The 13931-nt window shown below is 49.1% G+C and overlaps 1 protein-coding gene across 1 annotated transcript in view; it reads right to left on the bottom strand.

The window, feature by feature from the left end:
• The window catches only part of LOC144146237 (uncharacterized), a 146642-nt gene extending 133675 nt beyond the window's left edge, over positions 1–12967 (bottom strand). Inside the window, exon 1 of the mRNA XM_077678201.1 lies at positions 12867–12967. Coding sequence (XP_077534327.1) covers positions 12867–12967 — 101 coding nt within the window. The remainder of the gene's footprint in view (positions 1–12866) is intronic.
• Positions 12968–13931: the final 964 nt, after the last annotated feature.

Below are 13931 nucleotides of genomic sequence, written 5' to 3'. Positions count from 1 at the left end.
AACTCCAGCGCGTTAAAATGGCGTCAAGTGCCAGGCAACACGCGCGAGGGTGCGGGTCTCCCGGGCTCCCGGGATATTCCTCCGGGCACTCTAATGGGATACGGCAGACCTGTTGGCCGCTTCTTTGGCGCTCACGAAGACGGCGAGGACGGACTCGAAATCGTGAGTGCAGCTGAAAAGAAACGGGGAATTTGGGCGCCTTGGTGTTTTTGCCTACGGAGATGAAACCGCTGGAGGGTACAGGTATACAGCTTTGCTGTAAACGTCTCGTTTCTTTGAAGCACGAAGCGTTCTAGCGCGAAACGGTGGAAAACGAGTGTGTCGGTGTGTTCTTTTAGTACGCGTTACGTTCTAGCGCGAGGCGTTGAAAAATGAGTTCCCCGGTGCCTTAGTACCGTGACTACATGAAATGATGAAGACGACAGGAGACACCGACGGGCCGCGTTAAGGTACTTCACCCCTAAAAGCCATAATTCGCCTGAACAAGACGCGGCAAAAATTATCAGGGCCTTTTTCTCTGAAAAGTGAGCCGCCAGTTCGTGCGCGTTCCAATGACCATGGAAGAGCCATTTGGCGTAAATAAAGTGAAGATTATTTGCTGTTGTTTTTTTTTTCGGTTGTTTTTTCTTGTTTTCACGAGCTGCGGTGAGTTTCGGTGGTAAGTATACAACCTCTCACTTGCTAATTTTTGGTAGAAGTGGACAATGGCTGTAACGAGGTAATGTTTTTAACGAAGTAATTACGAGCCCCCCGCTTAAACTTTGCTATAACGAGGTTTTCCTGTAATTCCGCTCAGAGGGGTGTGGGTCGCCGCAGTGATGACGGTTGCACCGCTGTGTGAAGGCCCGTTCCCGCTTGTGACTGGAGCGACCAAAAGCGACAGAAGCGACAGGATTTCTCTCACTCTTGTCGCTCGGCATCGCTCTTGTCGCGCGACAAGAGCGATTGTTCTCGACCAGTTTTGTCGCCGCCATCGCACCGTCGCTCTCGACGCCGAAGGATGAGGCGAAAGCTCCTGGCGTCATATCCTGCCATAGCCCCTGGATACTGTGCGATGTCGAAATCGAAACTTCCATGAAGTCACCTTCCAAGCTACATGCACTAAAAAAAAGCAAGAAAAGGTCATCGACGTCGCTTGTGTCGCTTGCAAATGTGAACACCGTCGCTCTGCAGTCGCATCGGTCGCTTTTGTCATAGGCGTGCGCACAGGGGGGGCAGGGGGGGCGGCCGCCCCCCCCCTAATCATCTGAAGGGGGGCGCCAAATCGACCCATATTTTGCCAATGTAACACATTAAAGTAAAAATTTCTGCTCAGAAATATTTTGTATGTGTTGCAATTCCACCACATTGAAATAAAAATTTTATAACCATCCCTCTTTGCACAGTGTTCGGACCGCTAGGCCTTCAGTGGGAAGAGAGAGGTCGGGAGTTGCTGTAAGGGGGGGGGGGGGGGGGCGCAGCGGTAAGACTTTGCCCCCCCTAATCGAGAACTCTGCGCACGCCTATGGCTTTTGTCGCTCTGTCGGAAGTGTGAACGGGCCTTGAGCAGGTATCTGCTGCTCCGCAGGTATGCAACATTGTGTTAGTATTGTGACTCCTGCGAAACCGAAATTCCGGGAATAAGCTTTGGCTAGTACTCCTTTTACGGGTGTATTTGGACCCCGGGTATTTAAAGCTTTTGGACCAACAAACGAAAGCGCAACTTTCGTTACAGGGCACGTGAATGCCTTCAAAAACTGTGGTTGATTCCCCTAGTGTAGGAATCAGTCAAACATGGAAGTGAAACGTGCAGCAAAATCTGCAGCTGAGCATGATTTGCGGGTCGGCGGCTGTCTTGTGGGTGTGCTTGGCGAGCGACGTCCTGCTGGCGGGTCGCTTCGGCCGAGGTGTACTGGCGTCATTTCCGTGACGGATATAACATCAGGCAAATCTTAGGGTATCGTGGCATAAAACACTTTCATGTCCCCGCACGGGGCACCTTGAGCAATCTTGGTGACGGTACTGGCGATACCGCGGACCCCGAGCCCCCAAACATAAGCTGGATCCAACCGTGGCGATGTGTTTATAGGTGGAGGGTTAGAAACCACGAACGGTGGCCGTCGGAGCCCAGGTCAAGCTCCGGCGGATGGGCTCCCTGTCTGTTCACCAGGCAGGGAGCTCCGGGACCTCTTTGGCTACCAGGGTAAGGTCAAAGAAGAAAGTACCCCCGTCTCCCTGCTTTCCAATGTATCATATGGCATTTTCCAAACCCCCCCCCAAACGTGATCGGCCCCCGAAAAGGGGCCGCACCGAAGTTTCGTTCCCACCACTTCCCAACTTGAGTATTCCGAAACCGAACAACTACTCTCGCTTCTTAGTAATAGAATCAGTTGACCAGTTGAACCCTCTTGCTTCAAAGTCAGTATTTCTCGTCTCCAAATTTCTTGAAGGTGTCATCGGCGAATCATATAAAGCCAAAAAACAAAGAACCGGTGAAATCCTTGTTGAAGTCAGTAGCCAGGATCAGGCTGATAAACTACTTGCACAAACCCGCATCGCCGATCTGGCCATCCGAGTCACGCCCCACCGCAGCCTAAACAGCTCCCAGGGCGTGATTTCCGAATATGACCTAATCACTGAATCTGAAGCTGACCTGCTGGAGGGCCTTCGTAGTCAGGGCGTAACAGCGGTCAGGCGCATAACCATCCGCAGAGACGATAAACAAATACCGACAAAGCACCTCATCCTAACCTTCGACAAGGCGACCCTTCCTGAATTCATCAACGCAGGTTACATCCGTTGTTCAGTCCGGCCTTACATCCCGAACCCACGGCGCTGCTTCAAGTGCCAACGGTTCGGGCACGGCACAAACACCTGTCGCGGCCGACTTACCTGCGCAAAATGCGCCCAACACGATCACCCGGCCGAAAACTGCAACGTGCAACAACTTCTTTGTGTAAACTGCCAGGGTCCACATGCGGCCTACTCCAGAAAATGCGAAAAGTTTCAATTAGAAAAGAAAATCATTAACATCAAGGTCACTGAAAACATCACTTTCCCAGAGGCGCGGAAGAGGTTTGCCTCTTTCCCTCTGGGGAGGTACGCCGACGCAGCTCGCCGGGGGGCGGAGCGGCGTCTGGTTTCGGCGGGGACCCAGTACCGCGAGTCGGACTTGGTCCCGCCCCCGCCCCCCCCTGGGTTGCCTCTGGCAGCCCAACCCGCCTCCGCACCGCTCGCTGAGCCAGCAGCGGCTGTGGTGGCATCCACGTCCGGTGGGGATGCTGCTGCACCCACCGTTTCCCCCTCTCTACCGGCCCGAAGCACACGCGAGGGCCCGGACGAGATGGAGACGGAGGCAGTCGCAGCGACCCCTCCCCCGCCTCACTGCCTGTGCCATCTGTGGTGCTCCCCACGCCTACGGCACTGGCAGCACAGGCAAAGAACACCCGAAAGGGTACCACGTCAAGGGGGCCCAGTCCGCTGGGCACCCCCTTGCCTTCAGATGATGACATGGACGTCGAGCCCTTCCGGCTTTCATCGCAGCGGAAGGAACGGGCTGCGACGTCCAGGTCAGTAGAGAAGGCCAGAAAACCCCTTCCAAGAGTCCAAGCCCCGAAAGACCCTACATAAATAGTCACACTCCAGTAGCTCTGAACACATAATAATGGGAAGAGAAAATATTGTTCAATGGAACTGCAGATGCCTTCTGAATAATCTTGACGACGTTTATGAGATTCTGCATGCCAATCAGCCAAGTATAATGTGTGTCCAGGAAACACATCTGAATTCCAAACACACAAATTTCTTGAATAGTTACATGGTATACAAGAAAGACAGGGATGGCTGCACACACTCTTCTGGCGGTGTTGCCATAATCACCCGCAAATCCTTAGCATGCCACCCTGTCACCTTGAACACCGTCCTTGAGGCTGTAGCAATACGCTTAATAATATTTAATAGGTTGATAACGGTATGCTCCATATACATTCCTCCTGATGTTGCACGTACGAGCTCCGACTTCGAGGCGCTGGTTGACCAGCTGCCCGAACCATACATCCTTACAGGCGACCTTAATGCTCACAACTCTCTTTGGGGCTCTTCCAGACGGATGCCCGAGGTCGCCTGATAGAGAAATTCCTGACATCTTCTGGAGCATGCCTTTTCAACAATAAACAGCCTACATATCATAACATAGGACACAACACATACTCATGTCTTGACTTGGCTATTGGCTCCGCAGTTCTCTTTCCTCTTCTCGAGTGGGGTGTGGGAACTGACCCATATGGTAGTGACCACTTCCCCACCTCACTTAGATATATAGGTAAAGGCCCAAGCAGTTCATCTTCCCATAATAGGTTCAATGAAGCACGAGCTAACTGGAACACATTTACAGAGTCATCGAAACTACACCACACATCCATAGCACACCTACACGTAGATGAAGCCGCACAACTCCTCACGGCGCACATCCTCGACGCCGCCGAAAAGTCCATTCCCCACGCCTCTGGTGCCCCGCGCAACCAGCGGAGGCCGTGGTGGAATGAGGACTGTAGGCGGGCGCGAGAGGCCCAGAACAAGGCGTGGGGTGTCCTTCGTCGGTACCCCACGTCGGGTAACCTCATTTTGTTCAAACGGGCCAAGGCGTTAGGAAAACGTGTGCGCCGTGAGGCAAAACGAGAGAGTTGGCGCTCATTCATAACATCTATAAACTCATACACAGACACACGCAAGGTATGGACACGTATACGCAAACTCAAAGGACAGCATACACACAGCCTGCCCCTGGTCAGTACAACAGGGGACACACTGGAAGACCAGGCTAACACACTCGCACAACACTTCCAACATGTGTCCAGTTCAGCGCACTACACCAACACTTTCATAAAACACAAAACATCCTGTGAGAAGAAGTCCTTGAGAGACAGTAATAAGTCGACCTCATCTTATAATACCCCCTTCTCACTGCATGAGCTGAAGGTCGCACTTAGTACTTGTAAACCTTCAGCTCCAGGCGCAGACAACATTACATACACTATGATTCAACACTTGCACACAGACACACTTGAAACCCTCCTTCACCTCTATAACAAAATATTTCTTTCGGGGCACCTCCCAGGGTCATGGAGGGAGGCCGTCGTAGTGGCCTTTCTGAAAGAAGGGAAGGACCCTTCCTCTCCCGCAAGTTATCGTCCCATCGCCCTCACAAGCTGCCTGTGTAAGCTGTTCGAGAAGATGATCAATAGGAGACTCATGCACTTCTTAGAGTACAACGGTCTTCTCGACAGCTGCCAGGCTGGCTTCAGGGCTGGGAGATCCACCAATGATCAACTGGTTGCATTGGAAACATATCTAAAAGATGCCTTCATTCATAAGCAGTATTGTATAGCAGTCTTCTTCGATATGGAGAAGGCCTATGACACGGCCTGGCGGTACGGCATCTTGTGTGACCTCAAGTCGTTTGGTGTTTCCGGCAACATTCTGAACACGCTCAGTAGCTACATGTCGGAAAGGACCTTTCGAGTGAGGGTTGGCAGTTCCCTTTCGAATGTATACGTGCAGGAAAATGGCGTCCCTCAGGGCGGTGTCTTGAGCTGCACACTGTTTATTGTTAAGATGAACTCACTTCGGAAGGCATTGCCACCAACCATTTCCTGTTCTATATATGTGGATGACGTTCAAATATCTTTTAAGTCCTGTAACTTTTCAGTTTGTGAACGCCAAGTCCAGCTTGGGGTGAACCAACTTGCTGGCTGGGCAGACACAAACGGTTTTAAACTGAACCCTGGAAAGAGTACTTGTGTTGTGTTCTCCCGCAAGCGCGGGATTAAGGCAGACCCGGAGATCACCCTTCATCGCGCTTCTATCCCTGTAAAAAAGGAGCACAAGTTTTTAGGTGTCATATTTGATGAAAAACTCACGTTCACACCACACATCAAACAACTTAAACATAAATGCCTGAAAACACTAAACATTCTCAAAGTCCTCTCCCACCAGTCGTATGGTGCAGACAAAGAACTTATTCTTCGCGTCTTTACCGCCTTAGTCGGGTCTCGGCTAGACTACGGTAGTGTTGTGTATGGGTCGGCATCAAAAACAGCACTAAAAATGCTTGACCCAGTTCTCCATTTGGGCCTGCGCCTTGCGTGTGGTGCGTTCCGCACTAGCCCGGCCCAGAGTCTGTACGCTGAAAGTAACAAATGGTGCCTGGAACATCAACGAATGTACATAGATTTATTATATGCTTTTAAGGTCTCATCATTGAATAACCATCCTTTTAAACCTGTCCTCAATGATACATCTACAACCCAGCTATTCTCAAATCGTCTATCTGTGTCTTCTCCCTACTCTCTGAGGGTGAGAGAGGAAGCTTCAGGTATTTCCGTTGGGTTTTTAGATGTCTGTACATCATCATCATTTTCTGATGTTATACCACCATGGCAACTGCAGCCTGTTTGTTGTGATGTTTCTTTTATGGAAATAGATAAAAACAGGGTTCCGAGAGCTGCGATTCTGCAGCATTTCTTGTCGCTTCAGGATAAATATAAATGTGCCGAATTCTATAGCGATGCCTCGAAAACTTCAACAACAGTGTCGTGCGCCGCTCATGGTCCCAACTTTATTGCTTGCAGAACCATGAGTGTACACACCACTATTTTCTCTGCAGAAGCATATGGCATCTTACTCATCGTTCAGCACATTCTTAAAAAACAAATTCCTAAGTCCGTCATCTTCACAGACTCTTTGAGCGTTGTGCGTGCAATGTCTTCACACAGACCCAGGAAAAACCACATTGTCAATCTTGTCTTTAATTTCATAATGTCTATATATGCAAATAATTTTCAACTAATCCTGTGCTGGGTTCCAGGCCATGCTGGAATCGCAGGGAATGAGACCGCAGATGAAATGGCCGCCACTGCTGCACTTGCAAACACAGTGGACATAACAACAATACCCTACACTGACCTCAAGCCACACATCCGACAAAACCTTCGCAAAACATGGCAAGCCAACTGGAATACACAGACAGACAACAAGTTACACATAATAAAGCCACACTTAGGACAATACACTAGTGACTCACACAACAGATTCATTGAAGTTGCCCTAGCTAGATTACGGATAGGCCACACACACGCGACACACTCCCATCTGCTCACTGGATCTCCAAGACCCCTGTGTAGCAGGTGTGGGGAGGGCCTATCCGTACTTCACATCCTCATTACATGCAAAGCACTCCAGACAACAAGACGCAAGCACTTCCCTCAACTCTACAGACAACACATTCCACTACACCCAGCACTCTTTCTTGCGGATGATCCCGTGATTCCTGTGCAACGCACTTTTAAGTTTCTCAGTGACATCAAGTTTTTACATCTCATTTCCTATCACGCGTAGTTTTTTAAAGCTTTATTTCATGCCACGCACCATCACAACCTGGCCTTTTACACCAGCCATTCTCACTGTCTTTTATTGATTTTACTATTGCTATTGTTCTTGCTTACTGATTTCAGTGTCTACGTTCTCACCTCTCATATTTAACCACTGTTTTGGCGCTCTTTGCCCTAGTTGGCCTTGCGCCATTAACATCCAACCATCATCATCAAAACACTTTCATGTTAAAATATAAAACCCGATAACGAACAACCGTAAGCATAATGTACTCTCTAGTACTAAAGGTTGCTTCCCCGCAAGAAGACCCTAATTGCAGGGGTGCACCCTTTACAGGCCGCTTTCTTCGGTGTACCGGAGTTACTTCCGTGACGGATATGACGTCAGCTAAATCTTTCTGTATCCGGGAATAAAAGACTTTCGTGTTAAAAATGTAAAATTAGGCTTAACACGCGCATTGCGTCCGTGTTTCTTCGGCATTTGTTCCAACAGGCGATACATTGCGTGTCAATACGGCGTATATCAGAGATTACAGAACAGCACGAACAAAACGAAGAAAGAGACAAGCCAAGAATGAAGCTCGCGTGTCGTGGTCAGCATCGATGACGCAAAAGTGGACCCGCTCGTCGACCACGTGTGTACCACGGGTGCCGCCGCGCGGCCTAATCAGCCCAGCGTGTCGACGCCCATTTGTTTCGGCGCCTGAGGCGTCAGCCAGCACGCCACCACGTTCTCTGGGCCGGAATTGTGCGCAACACGTTCCGTCCCTCTCTGCGAGTCCCTTTATTACGTGTTTGCGCTGCACTCAGAGGCGGCTTGCTGGGCCCGAAGTATCCACGCTCACGCTTCGGCCGTGTGTACAGCAAATTGCTTCTTGCCGCCGGTGAAGAAGCAAACGCCATCGCTCGCCGCGCAAGGTGGCTTACGCCGGCACCTCTTGGCACTCCTCCGGTGGCTCACGCGATCAACACATTGGGCGCTAAGTGTGTTTGTCCCGCGCTTGTTCGCGTGGGCCTTCGTGTGCACTCGTAACGTCAGGGCGTCGCTGCTCGAGGCATGCACGTGCGGCGGCGGACGCGAGCATTGCGGGGAGTGACGAGTTTACCGGACAAACCCTAGCCTGGATGAGCGCGAGGTGGCGGTGGCTGCGGCCAATCGACGGGTGTACGTGCAAATATGCAGCGTAAGCCGCTTTTGGATGAACGAGGGATTGTTATTGACCGCGTTTTTTGCTCGCGCATGTCGTCGATTCTGTCAGGTTTCTTCCTGTATCTTCTTTGCTGTAAGTCTTTCTGAGAGAAGCCACTTGATTTTGATCTGTTGTTTGCTTGTATTCGGATTGACTGAAGGTATAGCCATCGTTATGTCCTTGCCAGCTTCCCGTTAATGTTTTAGCATATATGCTAAAACATTAACAGGAAGCTGGTATAGCATATATGCTATAGCGGTAATGCAGAAGGGGAGCAAAGTGGGGGAAGTGCAGGCAGACACAGCGTTGTGTCATACATACCTCCTCGGATATCCATTGACATTCATTGTGAATTAAAATGTGTGCCTGGGCCCGAGCGAAGATTTGTATGTCCCTACGTGCGTTCGCCACCGAATCGCCATCGTAATCATTAACGCCACCACCACCCGCTCAGAGCGGGGTGAAGAAGACTTCAATGGAGTTTTGTGTTTGGGAACATTTTTTTAAAGCAATTACTTCGCTAAACAAGGCAATAAAACAACACATAAGACGCTTCACTGCCTGTTTATTTATTTGGTACATGCTTCTTAACATACGAAGGCTTTGGTAAGAAAGGGCACAATAATAAAGGGGACATCAGTATAACTTGGCCTCGGTTTAAAAGCACAGGGTGGCGTGCAAGTGGCATTGTAAGCAATGAACGGGCGGCATCGTCAGTAACCGTTCTTCGGTGCAGACGAGAGAGAGAGAGAGAGAGAGAGAGAGAGAGAGAGAGAGAGAGAGAGAGAGAGAGAGAGAGAGAGAGAGAGAGAGAGAGAGAGAGAGAGAGAGAGAGAGAGAGAGAGAGAGAGAGAGAGAGAGAGAGAGAGAGAGAGAGAGAGAGAGAGAGAGAGAGAGAGAGAGAGAGAGAGAGAGAGAGAGAGAGAGGTGTCTATAATGGTACCGGTGAGGAGCTTGCCGCGCCTCATGTATATAAAAATGACTATGACGACTGTGTTTATGATCCAATTTGTAAGGCTTCACTATGTTATGGCTTCAGACCGATGCGGCTTACCTTGTGAAGTTAAACAAACTGAACCCAGACAATGGCTGTGTCTTTTTATTCAAATGTTTTCATTTAATTGCATGGTCACTAAATAACAAGTACGATGATTTAAGTGTACTCAAGCTAGCTTCGTACTTTTGTTTGATGCAATAATGATATCAGAAACGTGGTTAGATTCTGATATTGATATTCGATACCCCCATTTTCTGCTTTTACTGTGAATCGAAGTGCATGTCGTGGTAACGGTGTGAGTATTCTGCTTAGCAATAGCTGTAAATCTGGTAAATTTGATTTGATAGGAGAGTATTTTCATATCGATGCTAATGTTGAAGGTGTGTCGGTAGTAACCTACAACACAGTAATGACTGTGTTCTACAGACCACCCAGAGGGTATATTCCTTATTTCCTGGAGTTTATGGAGTCTCATTTTAGTTACATTACTTGCACAAATATGACGCCATCATAAGGAGTGACCTAAATATAGACATGTTGCGTAGTACCCCGGTTAGCACAAATTCTTTTTATTTGATTTTTTATTTCTTGGCAAAAACCAAGGGGAGGCTGATACTAAAGGCGAACGTGGCCTGACAGAGGACTCAGCCACCCGATTTACAGCGTACATAACAACACGTCTGTTCACAAATTTAAGCATGATAGCACAATCGTAATAGAGAAATAGCACAAAGCAAAGTCATTACTACACTTATGTATTATACAAAGCATAGGTCTTAAATTCACAAAGGGATCATTGATGTGCTATTGAAATATTTTGATATTCACGTAACATCTCAGGTGCCCATTCGTATCACTTTGATGACGGAAGCGCTCATCGATTTATTTATGACAATCATTGGCTCCTCCATTGTACGGTCTGGTCTTCCATGCTGCGATCTCAGTGACCGCATGTACATTTATCTCTCATGCAACAAACCTATCAATAAGCGTAGACAACGTAATGTATACAAAACTCAATGGGTTACAACAAAAAAGCTTGCACTAGTGGTGCAAGGCTAGAGAAGCAGCGGAGCTGGCGGCCTCTCTCCGCCCTCTCCCCGGCTGGTGCACCTCACATGGATTTCCGAACTTGTCGCTGAAAGTTCTCCACGACTGGCAGGCCCGGATCGTTTCGTCCGTCGCCTGTCACATCTCTCCCAAAGTGGACCGCATTAGACCGCGCTAGAACCCGCGCGGCAACCGGTTTCGCCATCTCGGCGTCTGTGCTCCTCACTTCAGGCGCGAACGCACGTGAACTGGCGAGGAGAACTGCACGCGAGAGATCACGCCACGAACGCGCTGCATAGAGTTCTCGAAGGTCGAGCTTGCCGACGCCGGGCGCTCTTAACGTGGCGCACGCTCACGAGCGCTCGGTATTTTAAATGCAGAGCATTTCAGTAACTCACGATGTCACCCGCGTTGACGTCCGTAGTCGTAGTCCGCACGCTCACTGCGCATGCGCGTCGAGTCCAGGCGATAGCAAACACTCTCTCGCGAGGGGCATTGGATTGGATTCGAACACTCTCTCGCGAGGGGCATTGGATTGGATTAAAGTGGATTGTGTTGGATTGTGTTGCGTCATAGCCGCGGCAGACGCGCTGGGGCCGGCGCATGTGCAGTACTCTCTCTTCCGCGGTTTCCTCTCCTTCGGGCGCGCTGCGCATATAACCGGTGTGCCGTTCTCCGGCGAAGCAACATCCGCGCTTGGCTCAAACACCTAGAGTCCATGCCGCTTTACAAGTACGCCAACGTCGTCGACTGGGACCGGCTTACGCAGTCCCCTCAACGTATATAAGCGGCGGAGCGCGCGTTCGGAATTCAGTCAAGGGCGTCTTTGCTTGGCTTTCGCTTGACGTGACGCTTTGCTTGACTCGAGTAGATGCGACGCATTTACTCCAGTTCCCCCCATGGGAAGATGCGGGCGGCTTTTTCCTCTGCATCTTTTCACGTGGCGCAAGCCCATGCGCAAGCCTGGACGACGCCGGGCGCTCCTCACGAGGCGCATGCTCACGTGCGCTCGGCTGGGCTGAGTTGTCTGGTAACGCTCCATGGCGGAACTGAAAGCTTGAACAGCTCTGCTGTTAAAAATCCTCTAGAATTTTCGCGCAGATCTTTGCTCAGTGAACTGGAGTAACGTGTGCACTGAATCAGACGCAAACATATATAAAATATTCATGCCAATTTTTATCAAGATTTAAGCGAGCACTTTGTCAATGAGTCCAAGAAAATCTCAAAGTAAGAAAACCTTGTATTTCACAAGATTTGTACAGTAAGAAAATTCAGGCTATATCAATCTTTCATCAAATTGAGAGATGCCAATACCCTAATGGAATTCAAAAAACAAAGAAATTAACTGACGACATACGGAATGCAAGAAATCGTTTTTATAAAAAACAATTTGAATCCCTCGACCGACCTTATCAACTGTGGAGGCTGAGAAATCCACCCGCAATGTACCTTTGGGTAAAATTACATGTAATAGGGTTGAATACACTGGGGTTGAATACATCGCTGACGCTTTCAACGCGATCCTCACTCCTGAATCTACCCCGGTCACGAATAAGCCTAATTGTTCCTTACAAAGGTGCCCTAACACTATATTCCTGGGTCCCGCTTGCGAAAGCGAAATCATATCTGTGCTTTCAGACATAATAATTAATAGTTGACGTCGTGATGCCCACAATATTCAAGTTCGACCTGTTAAGCACGTGATCGACACAATTGCGGTTCTGCTTATTTATATATTCTATATATGTGTAGAGAACACCACTTTTCCTTCGAGTATACAACTGGCAAAAGTAACAGTTCTTTATAAGAAATGATTTCTGGAATTATAGGTTCGTTATCATTTTACCAGCATTTTCAAAAGCTTTTTGAGAAAATGAAGAGATTCGACACATTTTTCAACTCCCACAGTGTGATTACAGATTGTCAATGCGGATTTAGAAAAGGTAAATGAACGGAGCTAGCGTTCGTCAACCAAAAAGAATATATTAAATAATTTTGAACAGAGAAATATTGCCATCGGAATCCTTATAGATTTCAGTGAAGCGTTCAACCGGATAAACCGTTAAATACTGTTTTATGAGTTAGAACAGCGCGGCCGCTCCTCGTTGCCCAGCATCCTAGCCTCCCCTTCCCCAAGCCTTATAAGCGCGGCGCGGGCGTTTCGCGGGAACCTCTCTCGCTCTTGGCTCTCTTGTCCCACGGATTGGGGAGATGGGGATGGAGGAGATCGGAGCCGGATAACCGGGGCGCTGCTTGTCCCACGGCTGGCTCGTCTCCTCGCTGCCGCGCCGCTCGGCCGGGGCCTGCTTTTGGCCCTGCTCGGACGCGCAGCGGCCCACGTGCCCACGTGCAACCTCGGCCATGGCCGCCCGTCGGGCGGGGGCCTCAGGACGCGCGTCGGTACAGTGTAGTTCTTAACCCTGTCTTGGCGTTGGCTATGCGTTGTACTACTTGGCCAATAAACCCCCTGGTTCGTCCTGGCCCTTTGGAGCCTGTCGTCACCTTTATCGGTGAGTCGAACCCGTCGCGGCGGGTCCCTCGTGGACGCCGCGAACCTCTCTGGGGCATCATGGGTCATTTCCGGACGTGGGGAAACATCCCGTGACCCACACGACCCGCTTGGGACCATCTAGCCCACAAGCTTTAATTTTTATTGTCTTATTTATCATGCAGGAAGCAGTACGTTTAAGTGAATAACGTCAGCTCCACTACAAGACCTACCCTTTTGGGTGTTCCTCAGGGAGGTATTTTAGCCCTATTATTATTTAACCCGTATATTAATGAGTAATGACATTGTAAGCCTGAAAGCCAACGGTCGTTCTGTTATCTACGCGGAGGATACCAGCATTTCTCAGTCTGGGGAATCCCCACATATATTTTCCGCGCGAACGCATTATTCGAAAAACAAGCCGCTTGGTCAGATGCTAACTTGTTAGAAGTAAGCATACATCGATGTCTAAGGCCATAATTTTCCGGCCGAAAAATAGATCAATACATTCACGCAGTCCACTTTGCTATTATAATTCACAAACCGTTGAAATAGCTAAATCTTTCAAAACATTTGGTGTTGTTTTCTCAAAAAAATATGCTGTGGGATAATCACGTACGCCATATAACGAGCTTTTAAATATATGGGATTTATTCTCCGCCACAGGTACACCTTGTCACAAAAAGTCAAACTAATACTATACCGGGCCCACTTCTGTTCTTACTTCAACTCTTGAACACTTCCATGGGCAATTTTTTTTTAATTTTTACGCTAACGACCTCAACAGTTCATGCGCCCACAGCCAAATCTTCCAGCACGCGTATGACACCGCACCTGTA

The sequence above is a fragment of the Haemaphysalis longicornis genome, unplaced genomic scaffold (assembly GCF_048455015.1).
Source record: "Haemaphysalis longicornis isolate Haplotype H1 unplaced genomic scaffold, Haemaphysalis longicornis Haplotype H1 scaffold_7, whole genome shotgun sequence".
Taxonomy (NCBI): domain Eukaryota; kingdom Metazoa; phylum Arthropoda; class Arachnida; order Ixodida; family Ixodidae; genus Haemaphysalis; species Haemaphysalis longicornis.
Note: the sequence above shows the minus strand (reverse complement) of the source record. Positions and strands in the feature narration are given on the sequence as shown.